This window comes from Caretta caretta, chromosome 12, assembly GCF_965140235.1.
Source record: "Caretta caretta isolate rCarCar2 chromosome 12, rCarCar1.hap1, whole genome shotgun sequence".
Classification (NCBI taxonomy): domain Eukaryota; kingdom Metazoa; phylum Chordata; order Testudines; family Cheloniidae; genus Caretta; species Caretta caretta.
The window spans coordinates 6219738-6243300 of record NC_134217.1 but is presented as its reverse complement, the minus strand read 5'-3'; the positions used below and the strand labels follow the sequence as shown (position 1 = coordinate 6243300).

The 23563-nt window shown below is 54.7% G+C and overlaps 2 protein-coding genes and 1 long non-coding RNA gene across 3 annotated transcripts in view; 1 reads left to right on the top strand and 2 right to left on the bottom strand.

The window, feature by feature from the left end:
* Positions 1–23563, bottom strand: part of LRRC36 (leucine rich repeat containing 36) — a 79968-nt gene that overhangs the window by 10307 nt on the left and 46098 nt on the right. The window lies entirely within an intron of this gene.
* On the bottom strand, positions 470–10182 carry LOC142068641 (uncharacterized). The gene is made up of 2 exons (XR_012664531.1): positions 9968–10182; positions 470–1344 (listed from the first exon to the last, which is right to left on the bottom strand). It is a non-coding gene; the product is annotated as an uncharacterized LOC142068641 (long non-coding RNA).
* On the top strand, positions 10183–15773 carry TPPP3 (tubulin polymerization promoting protein family member 3). The gene is made up of 3 exons (XM_048870760.2): positions 10183–10370; positions 12901–13054; positions 14196–15773. The coding sequence occupies exons 1-3, from the start codon at positions 10183–10185 to the stop codon at positions 14382–14384; spliced, it is 531 nt and encodes a 176-aa protein (XP_048726717.1). The 3' UTR covers positions 14385–15773.

Genomic DNA, 23563 nt, shown 5'->3' with positions numbered 1-23563 from the left:
GGGCATCCCGAGAGCATGGGGACATTGTGTCGAACCCCCTGGAGGCAAATGCAAACCATGGGCCAGGGCACTACCTGGAGGGAACCGCCCCACCAATGCATTGGATGGTGGTGCTGGCTGGGGGACGAGGTCCCCTCTCACCTCAACTCCCAAAAGGGGGAGGGATGTTAGTGAGTGAGTGGAGGTGCCTCGTGTGATGATTGGCTCACTCTATGGTGTGAGCCCTAAGAATTGGCAAAAGACCAATGAGGTGCGAGTGATTGCTCTGGGCTGTCCCCCAACGGGGGAGCCGTGGACATAATAAGACTAATACATTTATGGCCTGGTTAAAACCCATCCCACGTGTCCTTGCCTTCTTCCGTGTGGTGAACACACAAGTGTTCGCACTGGATAGGACGTAACAGTCAGTCAATCAGTTTTACTTCCAGAACCTTATATAATGTAACGAAAAAAATACACGCAGATAAAATTGAATCTCTGAGTGTATATTTGGACTTAGCAAATTACCTGAGTTTCTACGAGGGAGGACGTTTACTTCAGTTACAGATCATAAAGCCCTTGTTAAAGTTCTTAGACCAAAACCCAATATCGCGTCTTGCAACGCCTGGATCTCAGGGAGGGGCTTATGCTAACATCTTAGCACACACATGAGGATTCTGAAACATACTGAAATGGCTGATGCATTATCTGAGCTGCTACCGCAATCCCATTTCTAGGGCCTCCTCTTGGGAGAACCTCCCAGCCGTCACTGCAGAAGAAATTGCAGCAGATGCTGAAAAAGATGCTAATGTAGCAGCTGGATGCAAAAATCACATTGGTGGGCAAGCAAAGATTAAGATAAAGAATGAGTGGGTGGACAGCCAGAGGACGCACTTGGCCATCATCCAATCCCTGCTAACCACAGAGAGATGGTTCTGCAGCATTTAAGTAGCTGAATATTTCACATGTAACACAAGGTCACAGAGTGAGTCTGAGCATGTTATATCCGCCACGCACACAAAAAGGAATGATGCGCCTGGCCACTGTGCAGGGCACCAAGGTGCTGAGACAAGGGGAAGGGGCCAGAGGAGAGCTTGCTCCGGCATATCAAACAAGGCTTTTCAGGCTGCACTTCTGTTTGTCATTCTCCAAGCTGGCTGGCCCCATCCTGATTAGGCTCTGCCCAATTTCATCAGCCACTCAGCATCAGTCTCCTTGCTGTGTAACCTTGGCAACAGGCTCCTCCACTCCTGATGGACCAGGACCCTTCATTTTCCTTCTCACAGGCAGCAGTTCACACGCCTCAGCTGTTGAGACGTCATCGCCGATTCCAGCCCCTCCTTACACCGCAGCACTCCTTCTCCCCTGAGAGATCGGAAAGGCTTTTAGCTCAGTGTCAGCATTAGCTCCTTGTGCGCCCTGGTTTCCTGTAATTTTCCCTGGCGCCCTGCCTGAAAAGCCCTGCTTAGTTCCAGCCCACTTGCCAGTGCAAGCTCTCCTACGCTCTGAGCAGCTCTTTGTAAACCCACATTGCCTGCAGCTCTTCCCTCACGTTTTTCTTTCGCCAGGTGATGCTTGGCTAGGCCTTTGTTACCACAGCTGCAGGTGCCAGCCCAGTTAATGAGATTTGTTTTTGTTTAAAGTCTATTCATTACGCTTCACCCATCAGCAGAGTCGTGACCCTATGGGCAGGTCTACTGTAGCCGCTACCTATGCTGACAGGAGGGCGGCTCCCATTGGTGTAGGTACGCTACCTCCCGGAGAAGAACAGCGCCTGTCTACACTGGAGATGAGGCCGATTTAACTGCCTTGCTCAGGGGGTGAGGATTTTTCACTCCCCTGAATGATGTTGTTATACCAACCTAATTTCCTAGTGTAGCCCTGGCCTAGGTACCAAGAGGTGACCTCGGTTATTTAGATTGGAAAGGAAGCCCCCACCCAATGCACTTGTGAGGTGAGTGCTCTAATCACTGACCTTTTGGGGCTCTTGGGTCTGGACTCAAACTCTCCTGTGGAACCTGTTCCACTTTGTGACACGTTTTAACAGCGGGTCACACAACTGTCTGTCAGCGCTAGGATGTTAGCTAACAGGCATGCTGGGTTTCTGGTCCTGGCTCTGGGCCAGGAGTGGAGTCTAGTGGTTACGGGCTAGCCAAGTACCAATTCAGCAGTCTTTCAGCAAGGCAGAGTGGCTGAGATTGGCTCTGCTAGTAGAGACCTGGGTTCTTCTCTCAGCTATGTCAGAAGTTATATTTCCTTCTTGCCTCCTACAACAGTAAGTGTTGTCGCATCAGAAATGCTGACGGTGAGAGAAATGAGAGGTGGTCTCCTGGATCCCAGTGTAATGTACTTTCTCCTGAGCTACACGGTGTTTTGGAGGGGAATGCTCTCACACATGATACAACAAATTGTCATTTTGCCTATCTGGGTCTCAAGAGGACAGGACAGCCTCCTGAATTTAGGGACCGACTTGTGAAATTTGAGACTGGTGGCAACCTTATTGTAGTGCAACACATCTGACAGCCGTGGAGTTGTCAGCAACAAGGGCCAGGTTCAACATCTAGAGGTTCCTTTTGACAACACAACACAAAACTGGATCAAGCCCCCACCCAGTAATCTGGGAAAATGACACTCCACCCCTGGATGCCTCTAAGAGGCAATACTTCCCCTCTTGCAAGCACTGAGTCTGTGTTTGGAAAAGAAAACTTTTAATAAAAGTAGGGTGACCAGATGTCCCGATTTTATAGACAGTCCCGATATTTGGGGCTTTGTTTTTATATAAGCGCCTATTACCCCCCCACTCCTGTTCTGATTTTTCACACTTGCTGTCTGGTCACCCTAACTAAAAGGGGAAGGAATCCAGCATTAATTTGGGAAATCCCCACAAGCATTATTCAAAAACATATGACCATGAGCAGAACACCCACCCCAGAGTACAGTGGGCAGTGTCCTTTCCCTCAGTCTCTCACCTTGTGGTGTGAAAGGCCGACAAACAAATGGCCCTTTAACACGCCACTCCCCTCTCCCTCCACCGCTCCCTACTCCCAGTTGTTGATCAGTTCCGAGGTTGGGGAAGGAAAGGCCTCAGCGGCTGCACCATTCACTCTCCATCGCTTGCTCCACCGCCGGCTGCTCTGGTGTCATTCACTCTGCCACCGCCTTCTCTACTGCGGCCTCTGAGATGTCTTGAGGACCCAGCACGTAACAGCTCTCCGTGATTTCAGCTGTTTGCGGGGGAGCCTCACCCTTAGTGCAGGCTGGGCAGCCTCTCTCACCAGAGCCACTGTCCCACAAGCAGGTCTAAGGCTTACCGCTTAGACCAGGTTATCGCTGATTTCAGCTCTACAACGAAAGACTCTTAATTGGGGTCTTAATCAGCTCTGTCCTTAAACAGGGGAGAGGGGGTGGGTCAAGTGGTGTCTAGGGCCCATAGAGCCCGCAGGACAAGGCAAAACCACCCGTCCTCACCCTCTCTTATCTCCACTGGGCTTTGGCACCCCTCCTCCCTGCCGAGTTAGTGCACTTCAGTCGAGTGACAACCCCTCAGTCAGGGCCTGCCAAGCAGAATTGTACCAATTGTTGTGTGAATAAAGGGGCTGCAACATGTACCCGTTCTGCTGCCCCTTTGTTCACACAACAAGGTTGACACTTTATTACCCCTGCACCCAATAACAAAGTGACTTGCAATCCAGCATCAGCCAAAAGAGATCGTTTGGCCGCACAGCTGTGCACCGAGGCAGAGCAGACAATGCAGACAAGGTCAGTTCCTGAAGTCCTCTTCCCCAGCTCATCACTAGTTATCCGGGGAGAGCTCATTCAGACCCCGCTTACAGTAGAGTGTAGGAATTGGGTAGTATCCCTTTAACTATTCTGCGGGTCTTCCGGTGGCCCTCACTGTCTTCTATGTTTCAGCCTCAGAACCCTGTCAGAGCAGCTGTGTTTGTGTAACTAGGCTTGTGTATAGTTCATAAACATGGTTATTTGGACTGCACTGTGGCCGTGTGGTTCCTTTATATTACATACGTGCTGACACAACACCTATCCACAGTACGCTGTACGCAACAAGTGCCTACTCCCTCGTGAACCCACATGTGTACACGCCACGTTCCCAGTCCAACTGGGCCCCCATCTGCAACATGTACCAAGATCCAGTGTTCCCCAACCAATACAGACCGTGTTCCCAGCTTCAGGACGCACTAACACCCAAACATGGCATGTCCCCAGCCCCCTTGGCAACCTGACATACCGTGTTCCCAGCCTCTGGGCATGCCCACCACTTTCCCCAGCCCCCCGTTACCAATATGCATTGCACCTACAGACATTCTGTCGCCCAGCACATCTGTGCACCAATCCCCATGTACCCCTGTTCCCTTGCACTCAAGGGCAGCAGGTACCCAGCTCCTGTCCCCATATGAATAGCTGCTCTGTACTTGGCCCCATATACACTTGGTCTCGAGCCCCTGGGCACCCCAGGGCCACACACACTGTATCCAGCCCTGTACTCCTGGGACGCAGCTATGCTTTGTGTCCCATCCTTACTGCCTGCGCTGGGCCTTTTGCACGGGCAGTGCAGTTCTGTTGTGATCAGTGAGCTGTAGAATGGCCCCATGGGGCTCCAGGACTGCCCCAGCCGATGTGCTCCATTTCCAGGTTTTGTCCGTCTGCCAGCCCTGCCGGGTGCTCCTGGAGAGGAGAGTTGTGCTGGGCTTGCTCCTCCTCATATATTAGCCCCAGTAACAAGGGCTCTGTGCGGGGAACCTACTTAATAATCCCATTGTGCCGATGCCTGGACGAGACTATACTAGACTCCCTGCACTGCCCCTATAGCAGGGGTGGCCAAACTTACTGACCCTCCAAGCCGCATGCGACAATCTTTAGAAGTTCGAGAGCCAGGGAGTGCCTGCTGGGGCTTGGGGCTTCAGCCCTGCCTGCCCTGGGACTAGGGCTTCTCCTTGGGGCTTTAAATGGTGCCCTCCCCACTCTCAGCAGGCACCAGTCATCTCTGGCAGAAGCCCCTAGCCCCACCAACTCGCCCAGGGCAGAAGCCCTCCCTGAGCCTCCCCGGCGACCAGTCTGGGAGGCAGAGAATGGAAGGGAGGGGCGTGGGGAGCGCCGCGAGCCGCCCTTTAACTGTGAAAGAGCCACACGCAGCTCACAAGCTGCAGTCTGGCCACCCCGGCCCTCCAGGGATAGCCCTTCGGCGAGGGTACCAGCCGCCTAGCTCCTCTGACAGGCGCGGCCTGCAGGGCTGCTCCCACACCCCCCTTCCAGGCAGAGCTGCACATGCCCTTGGGTTCTGGTCCAGCAATGCTGCTGACGAAGGCGGCGCCTGTCCCTGACACCTGGCCCCTGCCTTCCCTTCCACCATCCCTCACCGGTAGCCAGCAAAGCCAGAGCCGAGGGAGAGGATCTGCAAGCCCGTCCCCCTCCCAGCGGCAGTGAGATGCAAATGGACCACTGGGCTCTGCTCCAGCAGGCTGGCTGGAGGCTGGCAGAGGACCCTTTCCTGCCCCAGCCGGAGGCGCCTTGGCACTGCAGGCGGGAGGGAGCGCAGCTCTTCGCCGTGACCTTGGTCACCCTCCTGCATGAGACCAGGACTGTGCGCCCGGGCTGTTTAGCAGGCTGTCTCTATGGCTACCGGAATAAACAGCAGATAAGAGCACGGCCGCCTCCAAGCAGCACTGCAGTCTGGAGACCAGGAGGGAGCCGGGCTTCTCCGGGTAGCCTGCCACAGCTCAGCAGAGGCAGTTCAGGCGGTAAGTCAGCGAAGCAGCAACCTGATGGGCTGCTTCTGCAGGAGGAGAAGGAGGGGGGTGCGGGCTGGCTGGCAACGGGGGGGGGGGGGGGGGGCTTGCTCGGTGCACTGGCTGCCTGGATTGGCATCACTGAATGGTGGCGAATTCCCCCCATCTGGGGGCGCAGAGCAGGGAAGCGAGCTGGCCTGCATGCCCAGGGGACTATGCCTGTGGGAAAGCCCCGGGCTGACGTGCAGGGATGGAGGGAGCAGGGCTGGAGCTCATCTGCAGCGGCCTGCGTGTGCTGCTTCCAGGGACTTAGCTCAGAAGCCAGCTCCCTTGGGTGAAAAGGAGGGACACGCCCTGCAGAGCAGGCTGGCTGGCTGCTCCCACAGACCAGCTTTGGAGATGGGGTGCTCGCCCATCGGCACCTCCCGCAGCATCGGGGCTGCCTTCAGTGCACCACATGGAGCAAACCACGGCACCCCGCGTGGGACCAGAACAAGGAAATGCCCGCGACAGGCACACTGCAGCGCACCCCTCCCCCACGCATCATCCCCGGCCACACCCAGACCCTGCATACACCTGCACCTTCCCCTCGGCCCTTGCACACGTTCCCCCCCAACACTGCACGTGTGCACCCCTCCGTGCACTCACCCCTGCGCACACGCTGACGTCACGGCCCACACGTGTGCCCTGTGCAAACCGCAGCAGCGATGCTTAGCGCTTTTCATCCCCGGGTCCCAAAGCACTTTACAAAAGAAGGGACGTACCCAAACTCCATTTCACAGCTGGGGAAACTGAGACCAGAGATGAGAGATGGGGGGAAGGATAGCTCAGTGGTTTGAGCATTGGCCTGCTAAAACCAGGGTTGTGAGTTCAATCCTTGAGGGGGCCATTTAGGGATCTGGGGCAAAAATTGGGGCTTGGTCCTGCTTTGAGCAGGGGGTTGGACTAGATGACCTCCTGGGGTCCCTTCCAATCTTGATATTCTATGATTCTATGAGCCAGGATCACCCAGCAGGACAATGGCAGAGCCAGGAACAGGAACCTAGCTCCCAGTACTGCACCTGATCCACTAGCAGGCTTCCCGCACACAAACATGAGCACAGGCCCTAAGACCTGCCCCGGGGCGTGGTGGCCTGTGTTGCTCTGGGGCCTGCCGCCCCCCACCCCCTTATGCCTCTGTGAATTCACTGAGTGCTCCCTGGAGCGGGCGTGACCCTGCGTGGTGCCTCTCTCAGGGCGGGGCACTGCAGCCCACTCGGCTCAGTATTGTCACACAGTGTCTGCAGTGCTCAGGGAGACAGAAATAACTGGTAGGTTTGTGTCCTGCTGGCAGCTTCCTCCTCTTACCACCTTCCCCTCCATGCAATCCCTATGCCCCCTGCTAGTCCACAGACCCACGGCTGCATGTGCGCTCACAGCCTGGAAAGGGGGACGGTCAGATTAGTTGTAGACGCTACTGACCCGAGTGCTGGTGTGACTGGCCTAGGGAGCAAGGACCTCTCCACCAACAGCAGATACAGCCTGGCAGCAGCAGGCCTCACATCTCCCCCTGCCAACCCTCCGACCCCTCACTCCCACACTGTCCTGCCCCTGGAGGGACTCCTCCTGGCAGGGATGTTGGCATGGGCAGTCTCTGGGGCCCTGTCGGTCCTGGCTAGCTCAGGGCTAATTGTGATAGTGAAAGAGAAGGCAGAGCCAGAAAGGGTGGCTTCGTGGTATATCAGGTGTGAAATAGCAGGTTATGATCCCTGGCAAAACAGGGCCCAATCCTGGCCCAGAAGACCAGCTCTTCCCAGGTGCTGCGTGTAGCTTCCAGGCTAGTCTGCTCAGCACAGACGGCAGTGCCCATGGCACTGTGCAGGAGACCCGGGGGTTGGACTAGCTGCCCTGTCCCCGTCCCTGTTGTGAACAGGGAGCTGCAGGCTGGCGAGTGGGCCCCCGGCTTGCAGGAAGCCGCATTGCAGTGGGGCTGGGTGGGGAGAATGTGTCCATTAGCCAAACTGTGGCCATCAACTCGGTTCAGTAAGACCAAAGTTGCCTGAGCCAAGGAGAGGAGCATGTTTGTTAGGCCCGCTTCCTGGGAGAGAGAGACTCAGTGCCAAGAGCCTTCTCTGGTCCCAGCCGCTGTGGGAACCTGGCTCCCTTTGGCTGCAACATGCTGCTTTGCTGGCAGGTTACGCACAAGCTGATTAATGGCCTGCAGCTGTTTCTGCTGCAGCAGGCCTGAGTGGATTCCCATTGGGAAGGCCAGACGCTATGAACTCCTTCCCTGTGCCCTGGCAGGAGTGCCCCAGATCCGCCAGGCGCCTGAAAATAGACAAGATGGGGAGTACCACAATTCCTGAGTGTGGCCACGAGGCCCTGCCCCGGATCTTGGGCATGGCTGTTGGCATGTCAGTGTGTCTCTGTATGCGTGTGTGCCCATGTGTGTACATGCATGTGTGTGTATGTATATGTGGGTGTCTATGAGGCTGTGAGTGTCTTTATGTGCCAGCCTAGGCTTTGTCCCCTGCAATTCCCCCATTGCCAGCCTCAGGGCAGCTGCCCTGATGGGGGCCTTGGTGCTGCCAGGCTGCCTGGGGCGTGAGAAGACATGATGCCGCCTGGAGCCCTGGTTCTAGCAGCACTGTAGGGGAATCAAGGCCCATGTGGCTGTCTGGACTGCTATGCAGTGCAGTTGTAGCTGTGCCGGTCCCCAGATATTTGAGAGACAAGGTGTGTGATGTAGGATCTTTAATAGCTGGGACGCCGGGAGTACCTTTCCCAGACCTGAAGACAAGCTTGGTGTGGCTCCCAAGCTTGTTCCCGCAACAACCAAAGTTGGCCCAGTAACAGCTATGACCTCACCCGCCCTGTCGCTCTGGCTCCGTCTGGACCGAGTGGATATGCTAGTAGTCCAGCCACGCCATGCCTCCCGCAGAAACAGCTCCAAGCAGCACAGCCCTCCCTAGCAACGGTCGCCAGGCAGCACAAACTCTGGCCACGCCAGCAGACAAGCCCACACGCCTGTTTTTGTTTAATGTCAGACTGTAACTAGGGCCCGGGGCTGGGCCATCCCCCCAGCCCAGCCCAGCCCAGCCCAGGCCAGGCCGGGTGACTCTGCCCTGTGGCTGGGTGTGTCCAGGGGCCTGGAAGAGAGCAGGAGTGGGGTGGGGCGTGGAGCTGGGAGCTTGCTGGGTTAAGGCTTTTCAAAACTGACCAGTGCCACTGGCTCCCCAGCTGGCGACAGCTTAAAGGGTCCCGAGGCTGAGAAGGTGCTGCCCCCTCATCTGTAAACCAGGCCCCTGTACGGCGTCCCAGGCTGGGCCCCCAGAACCCCTAGTCCCTGGTGCAAGGCTTGGCCCTGGCCCCCAGTGACAGACCTGCAGGCGCTGAAGTACTTTGCCCGGCTGTGACCGTTTTGATGCACTGTGGTCCCCCAATGCCCCTTTCACACAGGATGAGGCGCTTGCTCTGTTCCCACTCACCTGCACACTGCCTCTGCTCCCTGCGTGGTGACAGCTGGATTTGCCGCACGGAGGGCACGCCATAGGCAGAGCGGAGCTGCTGGGGCCAGTGCATGATGAGCGCCCAGCCCCACCCAGTGCCAGCCCCGAAGGAGGTGATGGGATGACCTGAAGATGCTGACCTGTGCTTTGCTAATGCACGGAGCCAGCGGCATTGAGAAGGTGGGCCAGGCCTGTGAGAATCAGAGTGGCCAGGGAGTTGGAGGTGGCTGGCCGCAGGCTCTGTGAAAAGTGAAGGGGAAGTGGCCTGGTGTTAACGGCTAAGAGGCGGGTGGCCATTGTGGAGTGCCGGCCGGTTGTTCCTCCCCAGCTCATGGCACTGAGGGGCTGGCTTCCGAGAGGCTGATCAGGCAAAACATGTCTCTTTAGCGCAACCGGTTTAGTTGTGAAAAAGCCTATTGGTGACAGCTTTCCAGGGGGTTAACAGACGTAGGAGGCAGGCGTGGAGGGGCCTGTGCCAAAGGGAGAGTATAACCTGATATTGAGCAGAAACGCTGATCAGCCAGTGCAGCGCTGGCTGAAGGAGGAGGAAAAGAGGCAGTGTTAAATCTGTCTCCATACACTGGGCCAACACTCCCAGTCCAGCGCTGCCAATGCCCCTCTCTCCTGACCCACAGTGCCAGCCTTGGGGCCCATACACAGCTCCGTCAACGCTCCCAGGTCCCGACCCGCAGCCCCTCTGCTATTCTAGCCCTGGGACCCACATGCACGGAGCTCTACAAGCCCCACAAGCCTGACCTTCAGCTCCCGCTGCTATCCTCGTCCTCGGCTGCCCACTTCCACATCTGCTGGTGCGGCTTCGTCGTGATGGGGCCAGGCTTTTGTGGGAGGCAGCAGTAAAAGGGGTGGTGCAGGGTGCAGGGGTGCACAGATGGCACGTACAGTATCTGGTGTGATTGCTGGAGTTTGCGTAGTAACTGGATCCATTTCTCCTCTGACTACCAAAGGTCAGCATGGCTGGAAGCACTGATGTGGCAGCTCTGCAAGCGAGCTTCCGGAAGTTTGCAATCTATGGAGACACCAAAGCTACAGGGCAAGAAATGACTGGGAAAAACTGGGCCAAACTGTGCAAGGAGTGTAAAGTAATGGACGGCAAAGGGGTCACCAGCACGGACGTCGACATCGTCTTCTCCAAAGTGAAGTAAGTGGCTCCCTTGCGTCCCTTCCCTAGAGCCTGCTCTACATCAGTGGCGTGACTCTTGGAGCTTTGCAGGGCCAGCATCGCCAGGCCACTCAGTTCTGTGTGCTGCCCGCTGGGTCACCCATGGGCACACTCCCAGGTCATTCATTTCAGCCCCCTCCAGCCCTGTCAGACTCTGTGTGGAGCTTAGAGGAGCCTGGCATCCAGGACAGAGCTTCTTGTCTAGCAGCTACCGGCCTCCGGACAACCCTCCCCACATCTTATTCATTGATATTTGCAGCACATTGCTGCACATTGTTACATGGCTGCTTAGCTTTCATACACAGAGATACACACACACGTCTTTAGCCCTCGTTGTTGAAAAGGGTCTTGCCTATGGGACCCGAGTGTAACAGATGCCGTGACGTCTGAGTCTCACACGTCCCTGAAACCATGGCGCCGAGAGGGGTAAACAGCCCCATTTAACCCTGTAACCTAAACTGGCTATTTCAATATACACGTGAATGACTGCATTGCTGATCATTTGAGCAGAACCAGTCAGCTCGCAGGCTTATCCCACCCACCCAACCTGCCCCTCGCACCTTCCCAGGGCCAAAAGTCCCAGCTTTGCCCTGACAAGGTCGGTGGGGCAGTTTCTCGCTCCCCATTAAGAAATCGATGGCATCCTGACACCTGGAAGTTTGCGGCAACAAGTTGAGACTATAAAGAAGGTGAGGGCTGCTGGATTAGTCATTGGCACGTCGGATTCCGTAGGAGCCTTGATTTAAATGGTATCTGAGGCTGCTGCAGAACATCCGGAATCCGCCGTAGAGTCTGCCAAACCCACAGCGCTTGCAGCGGCGTTTGGGAGCGGCTGTCCAGAGTGTGTGGGGCCTTCGATACAGGTTACTATGTAAAGATGATGCCAGAGGAGCCCTGGGCTAGATCCGCAAAGGGAAATGAGCACTGTGACGCCCAAGGACGCACCCTGCCAGCTAGTGAATCCACAGGCTTGAGTCAGGCGTGCAGGAATGGGGAGAGTTAGGGCTTTTCTACATTTAAAATGCTCCAGCAGAACAGCTATGCCGCTCTACCTGCACTGCTGCAGAGCTTCAGTGTAGACACTACCTGTGCAGATGGGAGGGATTCTTCCGTCAACCTAGTGCTGTCTCCAAAGAGCACTTCACTATGCCATTCAGGGGTGTGGATTTTCACACCCCTGTGCCACGTAGTCGTGCTGACTTAATTGTCTAGTGCAGACAAGGCCTTAGGTGCCTAAAGATGGGATCCACAAAAACCCATATGCTCAGCAGGAAGCTGCCTAAGCTAGACAGCAAGGGTAGGAATTCCGGGAATTAGGAGCCTAAGTGTGGGCTGCTCAGAATTCACAGCCATGAAGTTAAGCACCTAAACCAGGTCACTCCTTTCTTGCAAACCAAGCCAGTGCCCGTCCTATAACCAGTAGTCCAGAGGCTGGAGCACTCACCTGGGCTGTGGGACGCCGACTTCAAATCCCCTCTCTGCCTGCTGTGGTCCAAAGCTCCTGTGCCTCCCTGGGGAGTGCCCTAGCCACTGAGGTCTGGGGTGCGCTAGACCCAGGCTCCTGCTGGACCTTGTACCACTTTATGTACAATACTTAAACACTCACTTGAGCAGGGACTTCAACTTGAGTCTCTGCCCTCCCAGCTGCGGGCCCTAACCTCCAGGCTACAGCGCCATTCCCATAGCCTCCAGCCCCCTGCAGACCCCCATGAAATCTTACATGATGAGTAAGTCCCTCTCTGCCCTCCCTCCCAGCTGTCCCACCGTTCCCTGGGAACAAGATTCTGCCCATCTCATCACAAAGGAGTTTTTCAGTCTTATAAAGTATTTAACCCTAAATGTTACCAGGCTGCATCGCTGCTGGCTCAGTGCCGCAAGGGTTGGGGATGGGTAGATGGAACAGGGATGTTTGCCCCCGGTCATCTGCCTGGAAACAAGAGCTTGTCCAGTGACACGGCTCTCGCCAGCAAAGGGGTCAATGCCTGCCAGGGCCCGGCTCCTGCAGGCGCATCTTGGACTGCAGTGCCTCTCCACTAGCCCTTCCACATCCACATTGACCCAGGGCTGGATGAGGTCGCACTCTGAGGACAAGGCCTTGACCCTAAGGATTAAAGGTCAATGAGCAAGAACTTCCTGTATCAGTTGGTGTGTCAGTTCTCGTGTCTCCTGCAGTCTCAGCCAGAGCTAAGATTCTTCTCTTCTGTCCGAAACTGTTCTGTAGAACAGCTGCCAGGTTCTGCTCAGCTGTGGCTGCATTTCTGGAGGAGAGACCCCTGTGTATCTAAAGCAATTTACATGGCAACTATTTCAGTAACTGGTGCATCAGAGTTTCCTCTTTTCCCTCAAAGACTACCTTCTCTGGGTATCAGGGCTTGTCACCTGGCTCTCCCTGCCACAGCTGGGGATACGAGTGCTATTTGCAAATGCAGCCCTGGTGTCTGTCCTGCAGCAGCTACCATTCTAGCGACGTGTTTGCACTAGGTCACTCCCCAGCCCTTGTGTCTTGCAGAGGGAAGACAGCCAGAGTCATTAGTTACGAGGAATTCAAAAAGGCCCTAGAGGAGCTGGCCCCAAAGAGGTTTAAGGGCAAGAGCAAGGAGGAAGCATTCGACTCCATCTGCCAACTGGTGGCAGGGAAGGAACCGACCAACGTAGGCGTCACTGTGAGTGACTGCTCTTTTCGGACGCGTAGAGCAGGAGTGTGGGCTCTGTCTGGGGACATGCAGATGCTGCTCTGGGCCACGGGGAGCCCCACAAACGTCACATAGCAAAGCAGCGTGTCCCGGAAGAGGCAGGGATCTGGGAGGGCTGTGACAACTTAAGGGAGAGAATACGGGGCAGGGCCCTGAGCAGTGGGGACAGCAGGGGGTCCAGAGAGTGCATGGGGAATGGAGGTGTCTGGAACAATGAGGGACAGGGCGGTGGAGTGAGCCAGTGTGATGGTCTACGGGGTATGGACAGGGCAGGGCCTGGGAAGGGCACACAGGGAATGGAGGGGCCTGGGAAGGGCACATGGGGGGACGGAGGGGCCTGGGAAGGGCACATAGGGAATGGAGGGACATGTGGGGGACGGAGGGCCTTGGGAAGGGCATGTGGGGGATGGAGGAGCCTGGGAAGGGCACGTGGGGGATGGAGGGGCCTGGGACGGGCACATGGGGCACGGAGGGGCCTGGGAAGGGCACGTGGGGGACAGAGGGGCTTGGGAAGGGCATGCGGGGGCCGGAGGGGCCTGAGAAGGGCACGTGGGGGATGGAGGGGCCTGGGACGGGCACATGGGGGCCGAAGGGGCCTGGGAAGGGTACGTGGGGGCCTGGAGGGTCCTGGGAAGGGCATGTGGGGGATGGAGGGGCCTGGGAAGGGCACATGGGGGATGGAGGGGCCTGGGACGGGTACGTGGGGCACGGAGGGGCCTGGGAAGGGCACGTGGGGGACAGAGGGGCTTGGGAAGGGCATGCGGGGGCCGGAGGGGCCTGAGAAGGGCACGTGGGGGATGGAGGGGCCTGGGACGGGCACATGGGGGCCGAAGGGGCCTGGGAAGGGTACGTGGGGGCCTGGAGGGTCCTGGGAAGGGCATGTGGGGGATGGAGGGGCCTGGGAAGGGCACATGGGGCACGGAGGGGCCTGGGAGGGGCATGTGGGGGCCGGAGGGGCCTGGGAGGGGCACGTGGGGGATGGAGGGGCCTGGGACGGGCACATGGGGGATGAAGGGGGCTTGGGATGGGCACATGGGGGCCGGAGGGGCCTGGGAGGGGCTATAATTACTTCTTTGTGTTTGACTCCCCTGACCCATTTTCTTGCTGACAGAAAGCTGCGACGGGCGGGGCAGTGGACAGGCTGACGGACACCACCAAGTACACGGGCTCGCACAAGGAGCGCTTCGATGAGAGTGGCAAGGGCAAAGGGAAGAGTGGGCGGGAGAACATCGTAGACACCAGCGGTTATGTGGGGGCCTACAAGAATGCTGGCACCTACGATGCAAAAGTGAAGAAATAGGGACAACTGGAAGTGCCACTGACCGTTCCAGGTCCAGGCACCCCACAGCCTCTGGGCCTTCAATCACATCAGCCTTGGGAACTGGCCTTAATGGCACAGGCCTCCTGAGACTGTGCTGGGCCCAGCTCCTAGCCACGAAGCCAAGGCTGACAGGCCTCTTGTCACCAAGGGCTGATGTGATTAGAAACTGACCTGGCCTTGTACTTTGCTCCCAATGTTACATCAACTCCAGATGTATTGTGAGCCGTGTCCCTCCTGCCGGCACTAACGAGACCTTCTCCCCTGTGCGCCCCCAGGGCGCCACGCCCCTCCTGCTGGCACTAACGAGACCTTCTCCCCTGTGCGCCCCCAGGGCGCCACGCCCCTCCTGCTGGCACTAACGAGACCTTCTCCCCTGTGCGCCCCCAGGGCGCCACGCCCCTCCTGCTGGCACTAACGAGACCTTCTCCCCTCTGCGCCCCCAGGGCGCCACGCCCCTCCTGCTGGCACTAACGAGACCTTCTCCCCTCTGCGCCCCCAGGGCGCCACGCCCCTCCTGCTGGCACTAACGAGACCTTCTCCCCTGTGCGCCCCCAGGGCGCCACGCCCCTCCTGCTGGCACTAACGAGACCTTCTCCCCTGTGCGCCCCCAGGGCGCCATGCCCCTCCTGCTACCTTCTCCCCTGAACCCTCCTAGGCCCTTCTGCTAGCGCTAAGATGCCTTCTCCTCTGTGCCCCTCGCAAGGCCGCCACATTCCTCCCACTCGCTACGAGGCCTTCCCTTACTCGTGCCACCGGGTGCCTGCCTGTATCTCTTCCACTAGTGAGGTCTTCTACTCGCTACAGATGCCAATTTCCCTCCTGCTAGTGACAGATGGGCCTGTTCCAACCCTATGTCCCTTCAGCGAAGGCCAGGTCTACACTAGGCTCGTATAACTATGTCGCTCAGGGGTGTAAAAAATCCACCCCTCACCCACAGCAATGCAGTGACACCGACCTAACCCCCAGCACAGACAGCACTGTCAATGGAAGGGCGTCTCCCATCCGCAGAGCGACTGCCCCTCAGGGCGGTGGGGTCCCCACGCTGATGGGAGAAGCCCTACAGCAGAACAGCTGTACGGTGCCACTTTTAAATGTCGACCTGCCCTAAGTTTAACGACACCTCCTCCCCTCTGGGCACATCAGTCACCAGCGTTACCGCAGCCCCTTCTCCTCAGGGCACTTCACTCGTCAGCATTAATATGATCCTGCATGCGCCTTCCCTGGAGAACTGGCCTGAATTGTGTTTAACCACCACCCTTCGGTCTCCTCAGGCCCCATCCTCAGACGCCTGCCTTCTTGGTGGAGACACAGCCAAAGGCTCCCCTGCTCTGTAACCTGGCTCTGCAATAAACCTCCCCCCGTTTTGTACTCGCGCCCCGTGTGTTTTTTCAGAGGGAAACAATGCAGGCAATTCAGGGCTGAGGCAGAGGAGGCTGGTTTTGACCCAGGATCAGATCAAACAGGCCAGTCAGTCGACTTGGCTCTGAGTCAGACTCTAGGCAGGGAGTGATGTGGGCTTGGCCCTGGTCACCTCATGACTTTGGCAAGCTCCTGGCCACCCATGTGCCCCGATGTTGCCAGAGCAACCGGAGAGACACACAAACATTCAGGCACCTGGCTCCAGCTGCTGCAGTGTTTGCAACCAAACACATGAGCTCCTGGTAACACTCACTGGGAACTGGGTCTTGATTGGAACCATCACATCCCATGGACGTGGCCCAGCATCTGTCCCCCTGCCCCACCACCTTGCTGTGCTTCAGACAGGGCTCTAAAGCCTCTAACACACAGGCTTAAGGCCTAGATCCTCAAAGGCACCTAACTCCCAGGTGCCTAGATACCTGGGGCTAGGGCTCTGGCCTCACACCCACTAAGAGCAGTGCTGGAATTGCTTCCCCAGACTGATGGGTCTATCTCTTCTGAAGTCACAGGTTAGAGGAATCCCAGAGCCACCAGGCCAGAGAGGACAGCAGAGTGGGCCAGAATACTGAGGTCAACAGAGACCAGGCCTTGGGAATACTGTGTGTCTGGGAGCATAGGCACCAACTTCTCCTGGAGCCGGTGGGTGCTCGTGCCCCCCGGCCCCGCCCCGACTCCACCCCCCCAACCCCATTCCAAACCCTTCCTCAAAGTCCCTGCCCCAATTCTGCTCCCTCCCTGTCCCTATTGGACTCCTTCCCCAAATCCCCGCCGCAGCCCCACCTCTTCCCTGCCTCCTCCCCAGAGCACGCCGCATTCCCGCTTGTCCCCCCTCCCTCCCACAGCTTGTTATGCTGTGAAACAGCTGTTTTGTGGCGGCAAGTGCTGGGAGGAGAAGTGGGGAAGGTGCTCTCAGGGGCGAAGGTGGAGGTGAGCTGGGGTGGGGAGCTGCCGGTGGGTGCAGAGCACCCACCAATTTTTCCCCATGGGTGCTCTAGTCCTGGAGCACCCACAGAGTCGGTGCCTATGTCTGGGAGTGATGATGCTCGGCTCTCCCATCTTGTGCCGTCTCATGCCACTGCCTCAGGAAGACACTGCTGGGCCACAGGACTGATCAGCTTAGAAAAGAGACGACTGAGAGGGGATATGATAAAGGTCTATACAATTATGAATGCTGTAGAGAAAAAGTGTTATTTACCCCTTCACATAACAAAAGAACCAGGGCTCACCTGATGAAATTTATAGACAGCAGAATTAAAACAAACAAAAGGAAGGACTTCTTCACACAACACACAGTCAACCTGTGGAACTTGCTGCCAGGGAATGTTGTGAAGGCCAAAAGTATAACTGGGTTCAAAAAAGAACTAGATAAGTTCATGGAAGATAGGTCCATCAATGGCTATTGGCCAAGATGGTTAAGGACGTTACCCCTGAGTGTCCCTAAATCTCTGACTGCCAGCAGCTGGCCCTGGAGAACAGCAGACGGATCTCTCGATAATTGCTCTGTTCTGTTCGTGCCCTCTGCGCATCTGGCACCAACCGTTGTCGGAAGACAGGATACTGGGATAGATGGACGATTAGTCTGACCCAATATGGCTGGTCTTATATCCCCTTTTCCATGCTTGTGTGCCTTGGAGGAATTCAAGGCATTGAAGCCCTGCTGTACTGAGAAAGCTGCTCCCCTGATGCACCACTTCAGCTCACCAAAACATTTCTCATCTGGATTTTCCCCGCTCATCAGAAATGTGGCCTTAGCTGAGTTACTATTTATTTAGCATCTGAAGTGTGCTAGTAACTTTACTGAGCAGAAAACACATCCTGGAGAAGTCACAGTCTGCCAACAGGTATAATAATGTCATCATCCCAACTGAGTTGGGAGGAGCAAGGAACAAAGGGAGGAAGCACTGGGGGAAGGGGAGAGGAGCAGGGGAAAGGAGAAGAATGGTAAGGAAAGCATGATGAAGGATAATCTGATGCTAGGTTCCTGACTCAGCATTGCCTGTCCCCGTAGCTCCTGCTCCCTTAGTATGGCAAGTAGCTCTGCAGCAACTAAGCCAACCGGTTGATTAACTATCCTTCTCTCCATTAGCTTCTTTGTGGAGGCTAGTTCCTGGCACTTTCCCTCCTATCTCGCAGGCCAGAGACTCCTGACAACTGTGCAAAACACCCCTGGGCAGCAAGTACCCTACCAAGTAAACAGCCTTCTCAACAAGAAGTCAGATTACACTATGTGTCCCACCCAGAGTTCTTTGCAGGTGGCAAGTGGCCTCCTGTGTCAAAAACTTGGTTCACCAAGAAGTGTCTGTTTGGATGGCGGAGGCTACTTTAGGATGTTCTATTCTATTGAGGTTCTTATAGGGAGTTCCTGCTAGGAAACTTGCTTGCGTGAGATTTTCTCTCTGAAGTGGTGTAGACAAGCCCATGAGTTATCGCATATGCATCCAGACTGAGCCTGTGAACCTGCTGAGGTTTGCCCACCCCTGCAGCGTGTTGTGGAAATGAAGTACATAAAGCGTGACCCAGATTTCCAAATTTTAGTCACCCAGCTCTACGGTGTCAATGGTTTCAGTTTCCATAATCTCATAATTTATATATGGATAGAATTTCCCTGTGCATCTCTCTTTCTTTTTCTGTCTAAACTATAAAAATGTCCCAAAAGTTGACAGCCAAGAATAACACCTTGTTTTCCTATGGATAGTGGCCATTGCACCCTGGCGTTCATCAAGTTCTCAGGAGAGTGTGAAAACCACAGGAGTTAAGCTAGGTAGAAATAACATCCTGTATGACTTGTAGAAAGGGAAAGGTTCTATGGGTCAAACTTTCTGATACTCCTAGCAATTCATGCCAACTAGCTTTCAGCCCAGATTAAGAACCGTATAGTTGTCTGCCTTACGAAGCACACATCCATCTCTCTGTATGCGGTTAACCTGCCTTTTCCCTTCAGAATAATGTCTTGTAGTGTAAGTTCCTGAACGATGTGAAATGAAAGGTGTGAAAATATAACCAATTAATCTATGGACTAGGACCACTACATTTAGAGTAGCTAGAAAGGATTTTGTTGGCAATTATGTGAAAAGCAAAGCACACAAAGGATGTAAGTTGTAAAGATGAAAGATGTAAGTACCTAACCAGGGTCTAGTTTTGATGTAGTAAAAGAAATTGCTTGAAAAAGGGGGTATTCCATTTAAGAGTCTGGCTAAGACAGAAATACAGTCCTCGAAAACAATGGAACGTAAAAAAGCTTCTTAAGAAGAAAAAGGATAAAAGATATTTGTTACACACTGTTGCCATCTACTGGATATTGATGGAAGCAGCAATAAAAGTGAGAACAGAAACCAGAGACCCCTTGGCAAGTGTCCAAAAGAAATGAGGACCATTCTCCTCCGACAAATCCCCAAAGAGGGTATATAAATGGAAGTTACAAAGGTGGATCTCAAAGTTTTGCTGAACCTCCATGGCTAGCCTCTCCCTTCCTCCAGGACTAAGAAGAGAAGTTTGCTGAACCCACAAAAGAAGCTGCAGAATTCAAAAGTGCTACCAGATACTTGGCCCAGCCCTGTGGCCAGCTCTCCCACTCCTAGGGTTACAGGCCTGAGAAGAAGCAGTGACCCTCTATTTCAGAGATTAAGTAACTGAAAGTTTCCTTACTGAGTCTGCACTTTCCAGTGAGACCCCGAGGAACCATATGTGTGATTTTAACTGAATAATGCTAGCTGTATGGTGCTCCATTGTAAGTCCAAGTAAACTGGCCCAAGAGACTCTCAAACAATTTGTAAGCAATTGCCTTTGATGTTTTAAATTAGACCCTTTTATACCCAACACTAGAAAGAGCAGGGACCATGTTGCTAAGAGTGCCTTAAGACCCATAGATTACAAGGCCAGAAGGGAACACTGTGATCATCTAGTCCAGCAGTTCTCAAACTTCATTGCACCGCGACCCCCTTCTGACAACAAAAATTACTACATGACCCTGGGTGGGGATGGAGTGAGGGAATTCCTGGAGCCTGAGCCTGTGCCCCACCACCCTGGGCTGAAGCACTCAGGCTTTGGCTGCAGCCCCCAGCGGTAGGGCTCAGACTTTGGCTTCAGTCCCAGGCCACAGCAAGTCTAACGCTGGTCCTGGCGACCCCATAAAATGGTGTCTCGACTCACAGTTTGAGAACCCCTGATCTAGTCTGACCTCTGTATAACACAGGACAAAGAACTTCCCCAAACTAATTTCTAGAACAGATCTTTTAGAAAATTATCCAATCTTGATTTAAAAACCCTCAGTGATGAAGAATCCACCACAACCCTTGGTAAATTGTTCCAATGGCTAATTACTCTCACCATTAGAAAATTTACTCCTTATTTCCAGTCTGAATTTGTCTATCTTCAACTTCCAGCCATTGAATTGTGTTACACCTTTCTCTGTTGGACTGAAGAGCCCATAATTAAATATTTGTTCCCCATGTAGGTACTTACTGTAATCAAAAAGAAAAGGAGGACTTGTGGCACCTTAGAGACTAACCAATTTATTTGAGCATGAGCTTTCGTGAGCTACAGCTCACTTCATCGGATGCATACCATGGAAACTGCAGCAGACTTTATATACACACAGAGATCATGAAACAATACCTCCTCCCACCCCACTGTCCTGCTGTAATAGCTTATCTAAAGTGATCATCAAGTTGGGCCATTTCCAGCACAAATCCAGGTTTTCTCACCCTCCACCCCCCCCCCCCCACAAACTCACTCTCCTGCTGGTAATAGCCCATCCAAAGTGACAACTCTCTACACAATGTGCATGGTAATCAAGGTGGGCCATTTCCTGCACAAATCCAGGTTCTCTCACCCCCTCAGCCCCCTCCAAAAACCACACACACAAACTCACTATCCTGCTGGTAATTGTACATTGTAGGTAATTGTGCATTGTAGGGAGAGTGGTCACTTTGGATGAGCTATTACCAGCAGGATAGTGAGTTTGTGTGTGTGGTTTTTGGAGGGGGGTGAGGGGGTGAGAGAACCTGGATTTGAGCAGGAAATGGCCCACCTTGATTACCATGCACATTGTGTAGAGAGTTGTCACTTTGGATGGGCTATTACCAGCAGGAGAGTGAGTTTGTGTGTGGGGGGGTGGAGGGTGAGAAAACCTGGATTTGTGCTGGAAATGGCCCAACTTGATGATCACTTTAGATAAGCTATTACCAGCAGGACAGTGGGGTGGGAGGAGGTATTGTTTCATGATCTCTGTGTGTATATAAAGTCTGCTGCAGTTTCCACGGTATGCATCCGATGAAGTGAGCTGTAGCTCACGAAAGCTCATACTCAAATAAATTGGTTAGTCTCTAAGGTGCCACAAGTACTCCTTTTCTTTTTGCGAATACAGACTAACACGGCTGTTACTCTGAAACCTGTCATTACTGTAATCAAGTCACCCCTTTGGCATATAAGGCCATGTAAAGGGACACTGGCAAGGTTGCCAGGGCAAAAATGTAACTAACCTTTTCTCATTAGCTCTGTTTTTTGCACAGTCTGTACAATTGTTTCCCAGTGTTATTTCCCCCCCACCAAAACAAATTCAACTTGAAGAGGGGTGAGATCACTAGGACCCTATGTGAGGGCACTTTCAATAGAGTGGAGAGGACAGGAGGGTCTGGAAATTGTTGGTGTAGAGGAAAACATGGAGACAGATACCCTGCTCAAGGAACTTAAAGCTAAGGGGAGGAGGGAGATGGGCAGAGAGAAAAGTGGATCCAAGTGAAGATTTCCTTAGGACTGTGGAAACAATAGCTGCTTGAAGGAACAGGGGACAGAGAGGAGATGGTATTTACTTTCCTGAACCAGTAGCCGATTACTGCATGGGCCAATGGGGCCCGTGCCCAGGGGGCCCAGCCAATTTCGGGCCCTGTGTCAGGGTGGACTAGGCCCTGAGTCCCCCTGCTGGAGGCCTTGTGTCCTGCCGTGCCCCACCCCAGAAAAGGGCAGTAAAAACGTCCTCCAAGCGACCTAGAGTGGCTGTGTGGGAAGCAGCCAACCAGGGCCCAGCAGGCTAGTATAAGAGGAGCTGCCAGCCCGTGGGAGGGCTGTTCCTTGCTGGAGATGGAGAAGAGTGGGGGGTGCTCCAGGCTGGCTGCTAGGGCTCCACCAGGAGAAGGCAATGAGCGAAGGGTGAAGAATGTGCGGGCGCCATGGGGAAGTGGCCCAGGGAATTGTAGCAGCGATGCAGTTTATTTAAAGGGAGATGGTGGGTGGCTGTTATCTACAGGGTCCCTGGCCTGGGTCTTCTTCCCCCTTGCCCCCCTTCCAAGCCACTGGGAAAGTGGCCTGGATTTTGATGCACCCCAGAAGGGGAACTGAACTCTTTTAGTGGCCCAGCTAAAGAGCTGGGGCCAGAAAGGCCTGGAGAAGCAAAGAGCCTTCAGGGAGGGAGCCCTGGGGGATGTGGCCCCACACCAGGGCTGGGACTGCTTAAAGAGCAGGGATAACTTGAGGCAGCCCAGAAGGGGCTGAGAGACAGTTTGGCCCCTGTATTGTGATAGGCCCTGCTGAAATGATTGAAGAGTGAGCCCCAGGATAGGGCTGCAGATTGAAGGACCCTACAGAGGGTGCTGAAACAGGCCCCCTGTTGGCCTTATACCCCAGAAGGGGTTTGCTTTGCTTTTATCACACAGACAGTGTGAGACTCGGCCAGAGGATGAGTCACCATAGACCCACCACAGACAGGTGGAGAGAGAGTGTAGGCACATGCACTTGGCCAGGGCGTGCTCGCGAGAGGTGAGTGTGACCCCCTTACAGGCTCCCAGTATAATCCCCCCCCCCCCCGCCAACTCTGGCCCCAGGGCTGGAGGGGCTCTCGTTCCCTGCCGCAGCCCTAGGGCAGAGCCTCTCTGGTCCCTGTGCCGCAGCAGTGGGGAGAGGAAGTGCAGAAAGGCGCAAGCAGGATGGGGCTGCCAGGGAAGGGGTGGAATGGGGTGTGGCTGTGGATAAGGTCGCAGGTTGAAGGGGTGGAATGGGCACAGCTGCAGGTGGAAGGGCTGGGGCAGGGCCACAGTTCTGGCACCGGGGCCCCATCACTTGCTCCAGGACAGAGGCTGATCAAGGTCTCCTGGGGCCCAGGGCTGAACACTGAACTTGGTCAGATATTGCTGCTCCTTTCTACAAATGAGTTCAGGAGTGTGTGTTTCCATTTGCCAGGATAATAATTTTTTTTTGGCATTTCAGAGCCATTTGGCAACTTTCCCTATCGATCTGGGAACTACTGGATGCATTCCCTGAAAACACCATGGGAAACTGTCTCAGATGTGAGATCTTGGAAGCATGTAAATGTCAAAGACTATTATATTGAGGAGTGCCAGATGCTATGGGCACAGGGATCTTTGTAGACTACTGTATCAATAAGGGTTAAATGTGTCTTTGTGTTCCCGGCTCACTGTGGGGGGAGGGGGGTGGGTAACAGCCCCTGGAGACCCAGCTCCTGCCAGGGTTCTGGAGGCTGATAGGTTGCCTGTGTTTCAGCAAAAGTTTCGTTGAGGATGCAAAAAAAATTTGCAGCAAAACATTTCACTTCAGCGAATGGGCATTTTCCAACAAAACTGGGAAACTGCCAGCCAGCATCACTCTCCTCAACAGAGGAAGCACCTGCTCTGTCCATCTTTCAGAGGGATTAGTCCACTGCAGGATCGGCAGGACTTAAAAGCAACAGGTTTGGAATCCAACATTTGAGGTGCCCTGTTGTGACCCAGAGCCTCTTGATGCCAGCT

Coding starts and splice junctions, on each gene's coding strand:
- TPPP3 (XM_048870760.2), top strand. CDS start 10,183: ATGGCTGGAAGCACTGATGTGGCAGCTCTGCAAGCGAGCTTCCGGAAG. Junction 10,371..12,900: donor ATCGTCTTCTCCAAAGTGAA/GTAAGTGGCTCC, acceptor TGTGTCTTGCAG/AGGGAAGACAGCCAGAGTCA. Junction 13,055..14,195: donor CGACCAACGTAGGCGTCACT/GTGAGTGACTGC, acceptor TCTTGCTGACAG/AAAGCTGCGACGGGCGGGGC.